Below are 19,483 nucleotides of genomic sequence, written 5' to 3' on the forward strand. Positions count from 1 at the left end.
ATCTGTCACTCTCAGAAAGCCTCTCCTCCTCTCTGAGGGACTCATGAGATGGCCGCCAAAGAACCTGGCAATGTGGAGGCACAGAAAGTACACAATAGGGAGGGATAATCCATCAGGACCAACACCAGTGTGAGAATCAGGAGGTTTAAGATGGCCATGGTTAATGTTAATCTGTGGTTGGAAACAAGGAATTGAAGGCTAAGAGTGCACAACTTGAAGAGTGTAAAAGAGCGAAAAAGGAAACTTTTTTCCATGGGAAGGCTGGGAAGCTAAAGAAAGGATGTTCATGACCAGGCCTCAGCACTCTCTGTTCCTGTCCTCAGCTTCTGAGTCTGTAACTCGGTGCTGAAACTGCAAAGATAAGACATGTACGACACAAACTCCCTTCTCCCAGCAGGAGTGTTTCAGGACACACTGTGCTGCTGGCAGAGCATGCAGCTGGCTGCCTTGGACCCCATCTCTGCTCGATGTGTGTCAGCTGGCTCCTCTCACCCACGGCCACATCCCGGCCCCGGCATCTCCCCGAGCTCGGAGCAGCCCCCAGAGCCAGGGGCACCCGGGCCCTCAGACATTTGGCCGACATTCCCCAGTCCAGCACTGGGAGGTGCCTGATCCCACCCGCCTGGCTGTGAGATGAGCAGGATGGATGGGAGAGAGCTGCCTGCCAGCCCCACTGCCAAGCCAGAGTGAGAACAAATTTGGATAATAAAAGCTGGAATAAGAAGATGCCTTGGAGAGCGCGTTGGAATAGTGCTTTGCAAAGCTTCAATTTAAAGCCTTGTTTCTACAGCTAACGCAGTCGTAAGGGACATTAGCCTAATTTCTGTCAAGAGAACTTGTCAACACTGCAGTATTTAAGATAGACACTAAAGACGTGTTTTATCTCACAGATAGATCACTAGGAAAGGAAGGAGCTGTGCCACACTTGGTTCACAGGAAAATAAATTGATGTTCTCCCTGGGGCTAATTGGTAGATGCTGTTTTATAACACCACATGCGTGAGCAGCCTCACATTTTATCAGTGTGCAGCTGAGATCAGTGCTGAATCCACTGTGGGGTTAAATACAGGAACACACAGGGACGTGCTTCACATGGGCACCCAAGGACACAGAGCTGGGCATTTTCCAGCCACAGAGTAGCTGAAACATTTGGTCATGTCCTGAAGGGTCAGGTTCTTCTACTGATGGTGCTCGCCAGCTGAGTCATAACTAGTGGGGTGTGATTTCAGGGCTAAGGGGAGAAAACTGGTGGCAGTAGAAGAGAACTGGCTTTGCTTCCTCAGGACGACAAGCAGGAACTTGCATGGCCTGGCTTTTAGAGACGCTCCATGATGAGTCAAAAGAAAACAAAGAAAAGAGAGACTGTATGCTGCAGCTTTAGGAAAGAAGTGTTAACATGATCGTGCTCCCATTGCACCCCACTCTGAGGAATGAAAACATTCCCAGGAGCCCGAGTGTATTAACGCTGGCATGGCTCCACACATCCCACATGCCAGCCTTGGAGTTGGGTTTGAGACACGCCCAAGATAATGCTGGTGCCACGGCACAAAGGCTTGTCACAGACTTGCAGCTTCTCTAGTGGAAAGTTGAAAATGCCCTTTTATTTGCAGTTGTTACAGTGAAATAACAGCCATGTAACCTTGTCCCAGTCTTGGAACAGAAATCAGCTTGGAGAGGAGGCCTGAGGGAGCACGACCCTGAGCTGCAGACTTGAGGGCAGGAGGGTGGCTCTGCTCTGCTACAGATTCTGCACTTGCAAAAGAACTAAATCACTACAACAGCCAGAAATGTCCCTCGGGAAGGAAATCCTCTCAAAGATAAATCAATAACTCAGTGTAATTTTAGCATGCAGCCAGGAGAATTTACATTGCCAGGAAGGCTGAGAGCTCTGCCACAGAGACAGAGCCACAGCATCATCAAACAGCCCTGCAGCAGACCCTACGCAAGAGCTCAGGGTGTTCACTGCAAAGCCACAAGTCTGGGCTCTGCATTTTGGGACCCCACAGACCCAAACCAGAGTGACAGCAGCAGGGACGTGGTGGATGTGGTCCAGCCAAACTCCCTTGGGACAAACCCACCTTTCCCTTTTCTCCCCTGCAGCAGCAAGGCTGCTCCCTGCAATCATGGCAGCACTGGCAAGCACTCCAGATCCTGCAGGGTGAGACACACACAAAGCACAGCTAAACCAGGCCCAGGAGCAGAGGGGGAGTGCTTCAGCCACAGCCTCCACCCCTGGCCAGGGAGTTCCCAGCAGCCAAGCCACCCACAAAACAGCTCGACAGGGATGTGCCACAGCCCCTGGTGATTAATGAGACTGCAATTTACGCAATTATATTAATGCTAAGTACACTCGGACCAATAAGTTCAAGGGAACTAATGACACTTCAGAGCACGGTTCAACACTGAGCAGTAACTCCAGCAAAAAGGGGGGAAAAAAAGGCCCCTAATTATTCATTAGCTCTTCTCCCAGATTCTCAGGGTCAGCTTGGAGGAGAAGGTGGCCTGAATTATATTTTCGTTTCCAGAACACCAACAGAATTGCTAAGTGAGTTCCAGCAGCAAGGTCAGAGCCTGCCCATTGTTATGCATGCCAGCCCTGTCCCTTCCCTGGCTCGGCAAACCTCCTGTGCCGGGCCAGGCAGGGCTGGGCAGCCGTGTCCCCTGCCAGCGCTGCTACCACCCAGTCCTGTACTCCCAGGGACATGGGACTGGCTCCTCTGCCAGCTCTTTGCTCTGGTCTCCAGCACGGACAGTCAAACTACAACAACCAATTCCTTAGAAGCCAAGTGCAGCCCCCATGTCTGGAGGTCCAGGAGCCTGTCCAGGACAAGCCTGAGGAGCAAACAGCCCCATCCAGCCCAGCAGAGGTTCATGTACACCCGGCCCACTCCAGATTATCTGCTGGTACAGCCACAGCCCCTGTTAGACAGGGAGCCTGTGCCAGTGCCTGGGAGGCTAGGGAGGGCTGTGCCCACACACAGAGCTCCTCCCCTGGTACAGCCCACCTGGAGCCACGGAAGCCTTTTGGAAACCCGTGCTGGCCACAGTGGGGTCACTCCTCACAGGCTCCTTTGGTGGCAACAAGCTCTCACACAGATGGTGCTATCAGTGCTGATGTGCTCCAAGAGCCTCTGTCTGTAAATCCAACTTTAGAGCAGTTACAAATGCAGTCTGTGTTTCTGCACTACTTCATTGAGACTTGGACTTCTACAAGGGCCTGGAGTGCCAGGACACAAGGAATGGCTTCCCGTTGCCAGAGGGCAGGGATGGATGGGATATTGGGCAGGAGTTGTTCCCTGTGAGGGTGGGCAGGCCCTGGCACAGGGTGCCCAGAGAAGCTGTGGCTGCCCCTGGATCCCTGGCAGTGTACCTCACCAGGTTGGACACTGGGGCTTGGAGCAGCCTGGGACTGTGGAAGGTGCCCCTGCCCATGGCAAGGGGGTGGGACTGGATGAGCTTTAAGGTCCCTTCCAACCCAAACCATTCTGGGATCCAATGACTCTGCACCTCTGAAATGCTGAGATCTGCCAGGAGAGTGGCCCCAAGGGACAAAGTCAGTACCTGAAGTTGAAGGTGCATTATGACTACCCCACACAAAGCCAGGACACCAACTTGTTATGCTCCTACAATGCAGAAGATGAAGCTGCCTGAGAAGCCAGGGCAGAAGAACCCTGCAAAGACAACACAAAAGAGGAGATCCCACAAGCCTCATGTGAGCCCTGTGTCTGGTTGAAAACCAAACTCAAATTAAATAAATGGTCACAAGTTTGATGTCTCAGGATTGCACTCAGAGCTCTCCCGGTGCCTTCCAGGCTCAACTCAGCAGCAGGGAACATGAAGAAAGCAACTCAGAGATAATCAGGAAAACATATATGAAGTTATGTGTCTTCATCACAGAGTGCACCTAAGTGTCCTGTAGTAGAGTCAGAAATCAATAGCAAGACACAGAAACCCTCAACCACCAAGTAAAATATAAAGAACACTTGTAATATTGATTTTAAAAGCATCTTGGTGAAGACAGTTGAGAAGAAGTCTGAGAAAGCAAAGCAAAATGCCTGGATTGAAACTTTTTTTTTTTTCCCCTCAAAAAGACATTAATAATGGATTTTCAATGCAAGAAGAAAAACTGAAACCCACACCAGATTCTCCTGGTAATAACAGCTTTCTGCAAAGCCCAGCTATTAATGTAACAGGGACGTCCATCAATCAAGCACACAGAAAGTACTTTGAGAGCTAAAAAAAGAGCATGCAAACATCTGCTTTTGGCAACTTAAATTTTGCCCTTAAGCACAAGGAACATAATAAATTATCTGGAGGTTGGGCTTGAATTTGTTTTCCTCCATCCTGGACCTAAATTCTGAAGATAAGGATGAAGGCACATGAACATGCTGCTGCTGGAATTTGTCCTGACAAAAAATGGGAGAAAGGAGCACATTTTCACTTGTGTTGTCATTTGAAAATGCTGGTGCAAGGGGACACCAAATAGGGGTGTAGCATCTCCCTGTTTGCAGTTCAGGGAACTCCTGTGAACCCTTTTCCACCTCCAGCACATCCAAGACTGCTGGAGTGGTCCCACAGTGAGTGACAAATGTGCCAGTGTGTCCCAAGGTGCCCACAGCATCCCTCCTCACCCAGCTCCTTCCCTGTTCCCCGTGGAACTGTGGTGATTTTGGCAGATCCTCAGTCCCTCAGTGTACTCATCAACCACCACGTCACACCTGAGGTCCATCAACACAGCCAAGCACTGCCTGGGGATGTCTCAGCAACCCCCAGAAAAGCTGGATTTGCACCAGGGAAACGGCTGCAGAAAGCAGCTGGGGTGTCCCCACGTCTCCCTTGTAAAACACAGCAGGGCAGAGCAAGTGCTGGAGATAATGAACACAATTTACTAATTCCAGCACAGGAGGCTGCAGGCATGGCTGCAACTAAGTCTTAATAAATTCCAAAGAGTGACACCATAAAAAAGCATTATGGAAGGCTCTATTTATTGTCTCCCCATGCTTCTGTCTCCAAGGTGCCACCTTACAGTTAATAATAGTTTTCTCCCCAGCTGCCAGTGTTGCAAATCCTGACAAGCTAATGGCCAGGCCAGCCCTCCCCCAAACACACACATCTCTACCCAGCACACAGCTTTGGTGGCAGGAACAGGCACAAATGATTGAACCAGTGCTGCCCAGGTGTTGCCCAGCCTGTTCCCTCCCTGCTGGCTCCACAGGGCTCTCTGCCATGCAGCAGGACAGGAGTTTTATCCCTGGAAGTGATGCAGAGGAGGAGCAGCTGCTGTAGGATGGTACCTGCATGCCCAGAGACCTGCTGGGACAGGAGCATCCCTGCCCTGCCCTCCTGGGAACACCACAGCCAGCAGAGCAGCCCCACCAGAAACTACTGCCTGCTGTCACAGCAAGCTCTGGGCAAGGCATTGGCACATCCTTGTGGAGAACCACGGAGAACCAGAGATCCTCATGGAGAACCAGAGGACCCCTGTTTCCTCATGCCAGAACTGCAGGAAACCTCCCCATTCGGCATTCCCAGCTCTGCTACCACTGCAGTGTGCACTTCCATGGTTCCATATTTAGCTTCTGGACCATGGATACAGTTTTTCTGGAGCATGTTCTCCACTGAGTTTCTTGTTATCCCTGCTGGTGTAGTGTTCTGAGCCTGCAAGAAAATCACCTTTGAGCTTCAGGCAGTGCCTTGGGTGTGAATGGAGACTTGACAAATATAAAGGTGCTGTTGTTCCATCCCTGCCTGCATCACCTGAAACTTCCTGAGGTCTGGCCCAGACTATCAGACCCCCTTGGGTTCCCTCAAACTCAGCCCACTGACGACTTGAATGGAGAGAGAGATAGCTTTGATCCACTGTCCGAAAAGTACTTTTAATAATACAAAAAGAACAAACAGTAAGGCATCCACTGTATTGGAGCAATCTGGATCAAGGGGCAAAAGGCACAAGGCCAAAGGCAGGGTTTAGGGTCAGACAGGGGTATTTATGCACCTTGCTGTGGGTGGGGAGTTAAGGTGTGGTCTGAGGGAAGGGGGACAATAGGGAACAATGATTAAGAATATTAAAATTCTTGCACCAAAAATCAACCTATGATAACAGAAAACTGAGAACTTTCTAGTAACAATTTGCATAGAGAGCATGACAGCCTTTTGCTTATGGCACTAAGGGTGGGGTTTCCCAAGGCATTTTTCCAGGGTTCACTTCTTCCCTGGGGAAAACTGCCCTTTACATTCACCTGCACTGCAGAAGGCACAAAAGAAACCATGTGAACCATCTTTAGTCCTCTTCAGGATAAATGAAGGGAACTAAACCCCCCAAACTCATATCTTATTTATCATATCTAGCAAATATCATGTCATATTTATCAAATATAGCAAACAGTACAAACAGGCAGTGCAGGCATGTTTGAGCTGAGAACACTCGCAGTGGATGGAGGAGATGCGTACATCTCCTCATGCAGTGTTCACACCTCTGATACAGCCTGGGCTGGAGGAGCCTCCACCTCCCTGCTCTCTTGCCAGCTGACAGCGACAAGCTCTCCTCAGCAGCCTCACTCTGCTCCTCCTCCAGGACAAGTCCTTTCCCCTTCAGAAAGTAATCCAAGGGTTTAGAGAGCATCTGAAAAGATCAGTGTGTGGAAAGATGATGAAACAGGAGTCAAGTGAAAAGCCTCTTGACTTCTCTTCCAGCAAAGGCTCCGCCCTCCTGGGTGCCTTCCCAGAAGCCCCTGGCTCCTGGCTCTGGCCCTCTGGACCCACAACTTTCCAGCAGCTCAGACATTTTCTGCTGCCTCTTTTCAAAGACCGTTCTGTCCTTGCCCCACTCAGATTGCAGCTGATATTAGTGGGGGAGCAGTCAGCACCATCACCAGGGCTTGCAGCTCTCTGTGAAGCCACCATGAGATCTTCTGTCTTAAAAAGGCACTGCCAGACAGTCCTGACAGCTGAGGCTGGAAACACCTCTGTGATCAACCCCTGCTCATGCAGTGTCACCTCCAGCCCTAGACCTGTATTCAGCAGGGTCTAGGATGTCCCAGGACTCCACCACCTCTCTTGTGGGGCTGGCCTGCTCCAGTCACCCTGCAGTAACCAGATCAGTGTTTTCTGTATGTTTTGTCATGGAGGTGTCTTGGAATGGCAGTACAGCCAACAGGACAGCAGCCACTCCCCCAGCTTTTCCTCAGATACTCTATAAATACCTTCACTCCACCTGTAAAACCCATCACCATGTGCCACCTCCTTACAGCTCCAGTTAATCCAGATACAGCCAGAGATAACATTTTTTTGTGTATTATCTAGTGAAGAACAGGGAGATAATTGTAATTAGTAGCACCCTGGTTAGCAGGTGAAATGAGAGTGTAATTAATGAAGATCAGGTGGGCTTTGTTTTAGATAAGAAAAGCAGCAGATTCTATCAAAATGTAAATGCAGCTTAAAATCCAGCCTCGGTGATCACTTAGAGGTGCTTTTAGAAACATCACCAGCCCCAGATGCAGAGGTTTTGCTTGGGCTGAATGACACATCCTAAAAATAAAACCTGGTCTGGGGCTAACATGTAAATTGTTGATTAGATCTATTTATTCACACCCCGCAGTGATGGGAGAGACTTGCAGCTCCATGTTCCTCCTCTGGCTTTGCAGGATCACAGACGCATTCCTGTTATTGCCGCTTGCAAGGACTCTGCAACCCTGGGAGCTCTCCAGCAGCACAACAGCAGCAATTCCAAGTGACAGCCTGCATACATTAATTCTGTATTCAGATAACATCCTGTTGCAAGTGAATGACCCAAGCAAAACTTCCTGCAGTCTTAAAGAGCAGACAATAAAAATCAGGAGAGAGGAAAAGGAATCTCTGGACTGAAGAAAGATCTTTTGAATCAAAATGTTGTCCCTCATTACAATTTCCAACACCACCACCCCAACTCCTTCCAAAATGTAAACACATAATAAAAAATTAAACGTGAATCTAGCGTGGAAGAGTTCTTCCAATAAATGGGAATCAGTTCTACAAAACATCAGGACAGACCCAAGGAGATTACATTTGTTTCCCCAGCTTTTGCTGGTAAAGCAATGCTGGAGAAACAGAGCCATATATTTATTTTTTAACTCAGAAGCTTCCTTGAGAGGCCAAAGGAAGCAGCTTCAGGAAAGCAGAGCTATTTGTCTCAGTATGTGTTAAGTAAGAACAAATGCAAAACCAGCTTTGAGACCTCAAGGAACATCAAATAGCTTTTTAATTTATGTCCCAAATTCCCTGCAGATTTTGAAATGAACAGAGGGCAGGGTTCAAAGAAAATGCGTCACTTAGTCAAGACAGCTGGATGGATATTCTGAGTTTTCCTCAGAGGAGCAAGGTGCTTTTACACCAGAACAGAGCAGGCACAGCACATGGCTTTGGAAGGATCTGTGGAAAAAGCAGATCTGTTGCTTGTGTGACCCTATAAATAAATGTATGGAAAAATGAATAACTTAAGAAAAAAAAAAAAAAAAAAGCTGGGGCCCCATCTGAGAAAGACCACAATTTGTAGGCAAGAACTGTGAAGGAACAAGTGAAATATTCCTCACAGGAGCCAACTGACTGTGCTGACTGCCTGAAAACCCTCTGACTTAGACCTTGCGCACCCAGAGGAAGTTTCAGTAAGTCAGGCCTCAGCCTGTGGGGGAAACTGCAGGGAGGAAGGGCCCTCATGAGCAAGACTGTGGAAAATACTTCCTAATTATGGAAAAAGATAATGCTGCAAAACTGTGGTTTAGGGATGTACATGATCCAGACTAAACAGCCTGGAAAAAACAGGGATTAGCCCCTAGAGCCAAGTTCTTTTGTGACAACTGCCACACACATCCCAGGGCCCAAATCCAGCAGCTCCTGGAGCATATGGCCACATGGATCCTGGGAAAAGGGCTCATGAATGGTCATCCTGTACACAGGGTCAGGCACTTCTGCTCCAGCAAATCTTCAGTCAGGGCAGGGTCTGAATACAGAGCCAGCAATGCCAAAGGAGGATGTGAAAGGAGCTGGAGAAATGGTGCGTCCCCTCAGGACTGGGGCTGCCTCCATCACTACCAACAAATGACAGCAAATACAGGAGAGTGATCTGAAAACACAGTGTCTGCAAGATATCTATAGGTCAGGGTTTAATTTATGAAAGTACAGAATAAAGTTGACAAAATTAGGGAGAAGAAAATAATCTCTGCAGGAATGCCTGACCCCCAGAGCTGCCAGCCTCTCCCAGAGCGTGTGGTCAATCACATCCTGCAGCAAGCACTGCAATGGCTGCAATGTTTGGCCCACACAAGATCACACATTTGAAGCCTGAGGGAGTTGCTGTGATTATGTTTGATCAAACCTTCAGAATTGTTTAAGTGACCCTGTGACCCAAGTCCCACATTTTGAAACCACATTCCCATAATACCCAAAGCAAATGTTGGAGCTGTGGGCCTGGTGGGGCTTGCTGGCTTTGGAAGGAGGAGGGGTGATAGCCAAACTGGAAATTCAAGATAACCGAGGCTGGAGGCACTGCCAAAACATTTTAGAGGAGGGAAAACATTTTTCTTCCAAAGCACTGTTACAAGCTTGAAATAAATGTGCAGACTGTTAGATAAAGACAGAGATAAAAATAGGCCTGTTATTAAATACCTCTTCTTTAATGAGGTTCATCCTTCTAAACAGCCACGCGAAGGTTATTAGAGTTATTGCAGAAAATACAGCCTGCTTGCACATAAAAACCAGAGCGAGATATTCCTCATCACCCAGCACACATTTAAGCACCTCTCAGCAGCTCACACACTCACAGCATCCCTGGCTTGGCAGGGAGGAGATAAAAGAAAGGAATGAGAGATGTCTTCTCTGGGAAACAGTCTCTCTTCTTTTAAAGCACTTTTCCCCCACCAAACAATGTAAATTTAACCACGGGAATGATTCCCACTGCTGATGTCTACTGCTATTACACCACCAGCAGCCTGAGCATCATTAAAGTGAAGTTTGAAATTATTCTGAAAGCTGCAGCTTAACCTCCTCCTGTTGCACTAAAACCACTGCTTGACTCTCAGCACCTCATCCCCTGCTTTATGACCACTCCAGATCACCTGGAATAGCCTGCAGGGCTCAGAATTCCACAAACCACTACCAGGAGTCATGGCTTGGCTCATGAAAACACAGCACTGCACCCTTGTTTTGGCAGTGCCCCACAGCCTAGCCTATGGCTGCATTTTAGAGAGGCTGCAAACTTTTATTCTGGATGCTCAGAAACACAGTTAGTTTTTTGGCAAAAGGAGCTTCACTGCAAAAGAGTTTTGTAACCAGTTTGTTTAATGAAACCAGTAACATCACAGCCAGTAAGGGACAGGACTGACCTGACACAGCAAAAATCCACCCCACCCCACTTTGTTCCCAAACCTGAGCAATCAAAGCAGCACATGTAGGACTTTTTCTCACCACACCAGTGCTGCCAGGACACTGACACTTCTGGAAATGACAGGAGTTTTACCTGCATTTGGGGGGCAAAAACTGGCTTCCAATTCATTACAGAGATGCTGAAACCAAGCTGCAGTGAGGGACTTGTGCTGTGTCTCCCTGTCCAGAGCTGGCATCCTTCAAACATTCCCTGCTGGAGCAGGGGACTGGGAACCACCTGTCTATTCACTCTCCCAGCATCTCCTGAGCCCCAATCCTGTCCTTTCACCAACAGCGCAACACCACTATGGGACCAGGGCATGGAGGACCTCTTGGTGTGCCACATCTGCCTGGCTCTGCCCCACACCCAAGGTAGGAGCAGCACCTGCAGCTTCACCCCTGCTTAATCCTGCCAAGGACTTGGATTAGCCAATGTTGGAGACACTGCATCCTGTGATGAGAAGGTGAGAGGGAAAGGAAAGCCCACGAGGGCAGGAAGCTGAGAGGGGAGAACATAAAGGCAGCTGGCAATAAAAAGGACAGGCACAAGATACATTTAGGAGATGAAAAGTCTCCTATGCAAGAGATCAGATTGAAAACAAGCAGAGGGAGACCTACCGAGGACCATAACTCAAACACTGAACATTTGCTCTCAAGTCAGCCTGGCTTTTCCTACCTGCTGGAATCATCCTCCAGCTCTCCTGTCTCTGGCCAGACAAGATTATAACAACTCCAGAGTTGAGCTTTCTCCCCTCTGCACATCACTAACAAGTCATTTTATAAAGAAACCCAGGAAGAAGCATTTCATCTAGTATAGATGAGGTTTTTAAAATTCCATTTGCCTTCCCTCTATATGCAAATTTGTGCTGATCTGATGAGGCTCCTATTTCCTGGATTAGACATGTCAAACTTCACAAAAACGAGCATACCCTGCTGGTTTCACTCTGTATTTCACAGCCCTCTCTTGACCATGCTGCAATAAATATTTCAGAGACCTGCCCACCACTGTCTGAGTTAGGTCCAGGTCAGCGAGAAGCCAATGGTTTGGACAGTGATTAATTCAGCAAAGCAATTAGCAACAGCTGCTGCAGCTCAGGACATCTCAGTGAGCAGCAGGAGCAAGGTACCCACAGACAAAGTGTAAGGGGACACAGCAGCCACCATGTTACCATCACAGGCTGTGGGGCAGGCCTGGCACAGACCTCCTGAGCCAAAGGCATCCCTCCTGCCTCCTTTCTCCCCCAGCTTTAAGAACCTCTTCTCAGCTCAAAGCAGTGCTGGCTCCTTCAGCCACCAAAATCTCCTGAATGGCAATGGAACTGGACCGAGTTATTCCCCATCCTCAGTCCTGCTCTTTCCATAGCAAGTCCTTCCAAGCAGCCTCTGAAAACACCTCCCAAACATGGCTGCCTTGAGAACTGTGTTTCCACAGGTGTAAAACCTTGTTTGAGCAGCAAATGAGACAGGAGAAGACTTGTGACAAGTAGGAGCAGCAAAGATAGCCTGAGGATCCTTGGGAGCTGAAGCCATGGATATTTAAATGCCAAGCAATGTATCACTGGCTCCCTGCTGAACGTCAGATGGTTTCATCTTTGCAGAAGCAGCACCAACAGCATGTTCACATCAGCTTCACTCTGGCAGCCTGATCAGTAGCAGCAGCTATGGCTCCTTGGTTTTTAACTGTGATATAATCAGGCACTTCAAAAAATTACTCTGGGCAGCACAAATGCTGGGGAGTCACTGCAGGTTCAGCTCTGCAAGACAGAGCTTTAACCACAGCTGAAGGTGCAGGCCAGCCAAGCTCCCTGCTCTGCCCTGAGATATCCATCCAAACCCCAGAGAGATCCATGTTTGCAGGGAGTTGCTCTGCAGCCTCCCTGCCTCACTGCTGCCCATCTGCAGAGAAATCTGTAAATATTTTGATATTTTGGGCAGAGAAGGTTCTCACTTGTCCATCTGGATTGGAAAGTGGACTCATTAACTCACAACTGTCAGCTGGAAAACCTGCCAGAGGATTTCTGCCATATCAGTGAGCAACAAAGTGCTGCTGCCATGGGGTTGGGCAGAGCAGAGGCCCTGTGCAGTCCCAGCTTTCCACTCATCACTGCTGGGGGTGTGATTAACCCCCTTTTCCTTTCCCAATTAAACTCCTGCCCTCTTATATCTTTTTCCAGAATCTTCACAGGAAAGTCTTTCCAGAGGAGCCACTGCTGGGTGGAAAATTTCCCACCCTAATGCTGGGTGGAAAATCTGCTGCTCAGTGATACAACTAGATGGTCAGAGCAATCTAACTTCCAATCATCATCAGGAATACTAAACAAAATATTGGGAAATTTGTTGCTCAAATAACAAAAGTAAAAAGAGTTTCCAGGTCCCAAGGGTACTATCACCCAAAGAAACTGTATTCTGAAAGGAAAAAGCAGAGGAAGCACAACTTCAAACAAATTCTGTGTCTGCAGTGGAACAGTTATCTGTCCATGAGGAGCCTGAGCAGGGCTGTGAAGCTTCATTCAGAAGACACTGGAATCCCACTCACTAAACCCCAAAAAACCTGCAGGTTCCAATGGACTCCACCACAGATAGAAGGAAAAGCCTCACAGGTGATACCAAAAGGTCCAATAGCAGAGGTGCTGGAAGCCTTTTGGAGGCACACATCTCCCTTCAGCCTGAGCCCTGCACCTGGTGCATTATTTAGTGCCAAGTGAGAAGGAAGCAATGCTTAACGAAGTGTTAAAGGGCTTGGGGAAGTTTCTCCAACCTTCCCAGAGCCGTCAGCTCTGGCTGCCTGGCAGAAGAGACAACTGGTCTTGCTTCCAGATTACAGGCAGCACAGCTCTTAGGGCAACTGTCTCTTTGTGTTTGCATCCAGCTACCTCCAGCAGCTTGAAGTGTGCTCAAAGTGCAAAGAAGCACTTGATCAAAATCCAGCTCACACTGTAGACAGCAAGGAACAAGTGCCCAAAGCATTACAGATACAATAACAATCAAATTTGCGGGGGGATTTGACAGGTTACAGGTTGATGACACTGCTGCAGTCTCGGTGGAAACGTAGATTAATGCAATTAGCAACAGGGAACTAGAAACTCAGAGGAAAACTGGGAATACATCTATAAAAGATGAGCTGCTGCACCATTGTAGAGAAGCACAAAAATCCTGCGTGAGCTCAGAACAGGAACAAGTTGAAACAGGAATGAGATGGGGAAAACACAGCTCCAAGCTCCCTCCCAGTGTTCAGATTTTAAATTAAAACATTTGCTTCCCCCAGAGAGACTGGCCCAGTTTGCTGCAGGGATACAACAGGAGAGGGAGTGGGGCTGCCCTGGAGAGATGGGCAGCAGAAGGCAAACTCCTGAGCCCAGACCAGCCAGGCTCTGCTCAGCTGCCACTGAGTGCAACCACATGGAAAACAAGGCAAGATGCAGAACCAGAGCATCAGACACACTGCCAAGGTGCATGGCTCTGCTGCAGGACCAAAAGGTGCATCCTTGTGCAGCCACAGCAGCAGCTTCCCTTGTGCCAGCAGCTCCCTGCCCAGCACAGAGCTGTGCTCACACTGGGAAAGCCTCGGGGCCAGAGGGTACAGGGATGGGCTGATGCTGGCAGGAGGGTCCCCAGCCTTGGTAACATGTGCTGAAGGAGTGAGTGCCAATCCTCACAGAGATTTCCCTCCAGAGGAACCCCCAGGAGGCAGAAAGCCAGGCTGGCAGCAGGAGACCAAGGCAGGCTCCTCTTTGTACCATGTCCCCAGTGCTGAGATCTGTAGCAGTCAGAGCACGAGGCAGGACACCATTTAAGTCTTTACAAGAGTAACCAAAATTACTCTCCTCTGTGAATACTGACAAGCTCCTCACTTCCACAAGCCCTTCACTGCATGTGCCCAACATGGAATAACTACAAAAATGAAATGGAATAAGGCACCAGAGCGATGGAGAAGGTGCTTGTGAACAAACCCTGCAATGAGGTTTCTAATGATTGCAAGTATGTATATGTTCTGCTCCAACAAAGCTGGTGGGGATCTGCCAGGCTGAATAATGAGCAGGGACACCACACGCCTTCCATACATAATGGTACAGAAATGGAATATAAGTATATACTGCTGCTTTGTGGAATGCAGGGGCTTTTGTAGCCATTTATGTTATACAAAAATTTACATTTGGAAAAGTCATTCTGCTATATCTGGCAGAGATTTCAAGACAAATGGAACCCATACTTATTCATTCAATGATAATACGGAGCACAGGATAAAGCTCTTAAATTCAGAGCACTTTATAAAAATTAATTACTACTTAGTTCACCCTTGTGAGGTGGGAGGGTATTACACCTGCATATACATGAGGACACCAAAGCACAAGTGGATTAAACAGCTCATTCAGGAACCCAGAGACAGGCTAATTGTTGAAATATGTATGCACACGTGCATCCATGTGTGTTTGAATGGGTTTGGCCCCTCCAGAGCCTTCCCAGCACACAGAGGCCAAGCTGCTCTGCTGGGCTCCTCTCGCCATAGAGTCCCAGGCACATCTAATGAAAGATACCAATCCAAAGAAAGGGAAGAGATTTTTTTGTGGTTTGCACGGATAGGAATAAAAGCTAGCTTTCAAACGGCCAAGGAACAGAAAACCCATTGTTAAAAAGCTGTGCAGTGCTCCAGTGATAGCTCCTAATCAGCTTGCCACTGAGCGGCTCCACACCGGAGCACAGCAGACCTGGGAATCCATGTGCCAACAAAGGTTATAAAACCCGGCCCTTGACAAATGAAGAGAGAAAGGGCTGTGGAGCCAGTGACAGAGACAGCCCCCCACCCACAAGGGGGCTGGCAGCCCACTCCTCCTGCTCCAGTGACCTGAAAGCCCTGGAGCAACTGCTCCCCTCATTGGACACTTTGCCCACAGCCTCCAGTTCCTGCACTGGGTCACCCAGTCCTTCTCTTGATGTGAACACCAGCAAAAGCACATGTTGTCATGGGAACAAACAGGTATTGGAGTGTCTGCAGGGCTCCTGTCAGTGCTGGCAGGTGGGCTTCCACAGGGATGCTATAATTAGCCAGCACCAGTTACCTGGACGCAGGGTTTGCCACTGATCCGTGGGGTAAAACACTTCCAGGTCTTCAGGATCGGCGTCATCCTCTGTTACTGGCTCCTTCCCACTGTCATCTTTTATGTCGCTCTCTTCTATTTTTGTAAGGGCAAACTCCTTTTGGAGAGAAGAGATTCAGCTCATTAGCAATTGCATCTGGGTAATTTAGTGCTGGCTGAGAATACAAATTTTTTTCCCTCGCCAGCAGATTTTTTTTTTTTTGACATCCGAGATTCTTTCCACATGGTTAAATTTAGATTTAAAGTATATTAAAGGTTAAACATGCATAACTAGCATGACATTTGTGCTGAACAAAGCAATGCAGCTTATTTCCTATTCCAGAGCAGGTTGCAGATTTCCAACCAGCTTTCACAGAACCTCACCTGTATTTCAGTCAGAGGCAGGAGCCCTGGCTATTATTAGGGTTGTGTAACATTGTAAGACCCCATTTTCCCTTGCCTAAAAATATGTCAAACTTTTAACTTTTTCATCTGAAGTTTTCCACACGAGTGGAATGCCTCAAAGCTTGTTGGTTGGTTTGGGTTGGTGTTGTGGTTTTTTGTTGTTGTTGTTGGGTTTTTTGTTTTGTTTTGTTTTGTTGTTGGTTTTTTTTGTTTGTTTTCTTTTTTTTTTTTTTTTTTTTTTTTCTTTTTTTTTTTCTTAAATGCACTTATTTTAGGCTTGGAGAAGATTTCAGCTAAAATAGTTCAGCTATTTCCAAAATAGGACACAGGGAAAAAACACACCGAGTTGCCCACATGATACAAATGTGAGGATCCTCTTCTCCACCTGCTCCCAGTGTTCTCCAAATCTTTTAAAACAATGAGGCAGGGATTTAATCACCACCTCCATGGCAAGTGCAGCACGAGGCTGGCAGAGGTGTGGGAGAGCAGCCAGCACGAGTGGTTCAACGTCACACCAAGGCAAGAACAGGGGAGAACAGCAGGGGAAGAAATCCTTGCTGTGAGGGAAACCTTGCTGTTCAACAGAAAGCCTCCCTAGGGAGCTGGTGGGAGTCACATAAAACTCTGAAGAGTGCACAGTAATGACCTGTACTCTCACACCAGGCACTGACTCCTCGGTCTGGGCTGTTCTGGTAACAACAGGAACAGATGAACTGGTCCAGACTCATCATCCCCACAACTCTGCTGAAGGTAATATTTTCAGCTTCTGAGATCACCAATTCAGTCACCACTGAAGAATTTGAGATAACCACCCTATGGGGAATGATTAGTCCTAATTGTTGGCAATTAGAATACAGTTACAGCTCACTTCATGAAGTGTTTGGATATTAATCCTTAGGATGTTTTCACAGGGGAAAGCGGAAGTAAATTCAGGGGTTAACTGGAAATTCTGGGACACATTCTGCCTTCAGTTCTTCCACTCTTTGGGAAAAAAAATGCATGCACATTTTCTGTCAGAATTTGGATGCTCTGCATATAAATATCTGTTTCCAGCCTAGAAGAGTCTTTCTGAGCAACAGAAATGTCAACCTGAGCAAAACATGCACAGTAGCAAAGACGGTGTGGATGTGGCGCTTGAGGACGGGGGCTGGTGGTGGCCTTGGCAATGCTGGGTTAAAGGTTGTACTCAATGATCATAAAGGTCTCTCCCAACCTAAACAATTCCACGATTCCATGATTGTGGTAGCACACAAAGGTGGCTGACAAACCTATAAAATATTTTTATTTCAGCCATGTTAAGGGACTGCAATTTCAGAAATGCACAAGAAACCAGATCTTAACTCCTGCTCTTGCTGAGAGTATCAAGGGCTTGGAATTGTTCAAATTATAACAAATGGTTAAAGCTCAGGAACAATCACAGCCATAAAAGCCCAGGTTCTGCAGATGAAAATCAATGTTAACATTTTCTGAGCCAAGACTCAACAGGACTAAAAAGGAGTGAGTAGGGCCGTTATTATTTAGCTGATTTCCACAGCTCTGTGATTATCCAGGAGGGAGTTAGTGATACAGGCTATTGTAAATTTACCACCAGGCCTCCCAGTGCTGGATCTGCTCAAACACGTAATGGAGACAGCTGATGTTTACCAGCTCTGCCCAGGAAAAGTGCCGGGGTTTAAATGCTCAGTAAGGATAAAACGATGTGACTTGGGTCATTTAAGTGTTGCTGTCACTGCCTGGTCACAGTTGCTTTGCAATACCCCATTTTCATTAGCATTTCTAGCAAAAATGGGCAGCACCACACAAGTCATTCTTCATTTACACAGAAATCAGCAGAACCCTTTTTCGTTTGTTTTCATAATTCAAGCAGGAGAAAGAGGTTTCCTAAAGAAAAACTGGCCTTTCCTTAAAGGCAAAAAGCATCCATGTTTTGTCAGTCTGAAATCAAGCTGGAGCGGCCAAAACTTACAGGCACTGTGTCACTCAGGCTGGAGCAGGAGAAGAGCACAGAACCCAGCAGCAGCAACAGGCTGGCTCTGGCACTGGTGGAGAGGAGCCTGGCCCAGCAAGACATTGCCACCAGCCTGAAATGCAAACCAAAACAAACCCAACTGTATTTTTTTCCATTTTCACAGGTTTCAGGACACTTTACACAACACTTTGCAACGCAGCATGGGATTGGGGGTGTGACATGGCAGGAAGCACAACACCTCGAGGTGTGAGCACACGGGGCTCGTGGGGGGCAGCTGGGCTCACTGCTAATGGGGTTTGTGACAGGTAATGCCAAGCACCTTCTCCTGACCCCACAGGGGATAATATCTCTCCTGTAAAACATGCGGAGACCTGCAAGACTTGTTTAAAATCACTGTGTCAGTGCCATGGATGACAGCTACAGGGAAAAATAAAAAGCAGTGCAATCCCATGAAGGCTTTTTATGCCTGTGCCTCATTTTAAGTACAGAAGTAGCTGTGTTAATTCAAATTAAACAAAACGACCAGCTGTCCAAGGATCAGGGGTTTATCTAATCCATATGCAGGTTTTTCTTGAGGAAAACAACATTTTGCGGAGGTCATCAAGGTTTACTTGGTAGTTCCTGCAACACAAGGCTTTCCCTGCTGCTCACAGCAGCGGCTCACCCGAGCCGTGGGGACTGGAGCTGGCTCACGGGGGACCAGGGAGCAGAGCCATGGCACAGAGCCACCCTGACTGACCACAGAGCTCCTGCTGAACAAAAGAGGGGGGAAATGAAGGGTTCTCCTGTGGTGGGTGCCAGTCCCCGGGCACAGAGCTGGTGTGCCCACCCTGTGTGTGTGACCACGCACACGTGTGCCCCTGCTGCCTCGCCACACGAGGCTTGGGATCCACCTACAGCCTTCAACTCGCTGCTGGGGTAGGGATTGGAGCAGCCTGCCAGCACACAGGCTGCACAAGTATTTCCTTTGATTGGCTCTAAATTTACACACTGCTAAATTAAACTAAATGAGGTCTTTTGAAAGAAGATGGGACTGATTAGTTCCGTTCAAACACTCCTTCATTACTCATCCCTCCATCAAGTCTGCTCCTACTCCTATACAGGTTTTAAAGAATTTCCTCCCCTACACACAGTCCGAAATATCTTCCCTTGCTGTCCATCAGGAGGGCACATCAGATAACAGAGTTTTCCCTCCTTGAAGCAACCACTTTGTGTCCCACAAAGCAGAAAACCTGCTCACAGCAGTACCCAACTGCTCCTGCCACCAAATACCAGCTCCTGCCACCAAAGAGCCTCTGCTCCCAGAAGCCTTCAGGGACATGGAGGGAAGCCTCCTCTCCTTCCATCCTTTCACTCATATCTTGAATCTCCACTCCATTTTGTTACTTCTTCCTCTCCCTGCTTGGTTTTTGCCAGAAAAAGAAAAAGTAACCCATCACATCCCACTGGCCAGTGATGGACAGGAGAGGGACAGAGCAGGGAACAGAGGTAACAGTACATCTGATGTACTTCTGCATCTTCCAAAAACTCCTGAGCCAGGATCTTTCTGAACAGCAGCCTCTACCTCTGAGCCACCTCTGCCACTGAAAAATCAACTGGATTTTTCTCATTGGTTGGTTTTGGAACAGATCTGGATTTCT

General features: G+C 47.9%; 1 protein-coding gene across 3 annotated transcripts in view; it reads right to left on the bottom strand.

The window, feature by feature from the left end:
- Positions 1 to 19,483, bottom strand: part of SIL1 (SIL1 nucleotide exchange factor) — a 92,593-nt gene that overhangs the window by 52,792 nt on the left and 20,318 nt on the right. For all 3 annotated transcript variants that reach the window (XM_083871893.1, XM_083871894.1, XM_083871892.1), the window contains 2 exons: positions 17,841 to 17,955; positions 15,452 to 15,587 (listed from right to left, as the gene is read on the bottom strand). In XM_083871893.1, the coding sequence (XP_083728019.1) occupies positions 15,452 to 15,587; positions 17,841 to 17,945 (241 nt within the window). In that variant the 5' untranslated portion in view covers positions 17,946 to 17,955. The remainder of the gene's footprint in view (positions 1 to 15,451; positions 15,588 to 17,840; positions 17,956 to 19,483) is intronic.

This window comes from Zosterops lateralis (genome assembly GCF_965231275.1).
Source record: "Zosterops lateralis genome assembly, chromosome: 14".
In the NCBI taxonomy this organism is placed as follows: Eukaryota; Metazoa; Chordata; class Aves; order Passeriformes; family Zosteropidae; genus Zosterops; species Zosterops lateralis.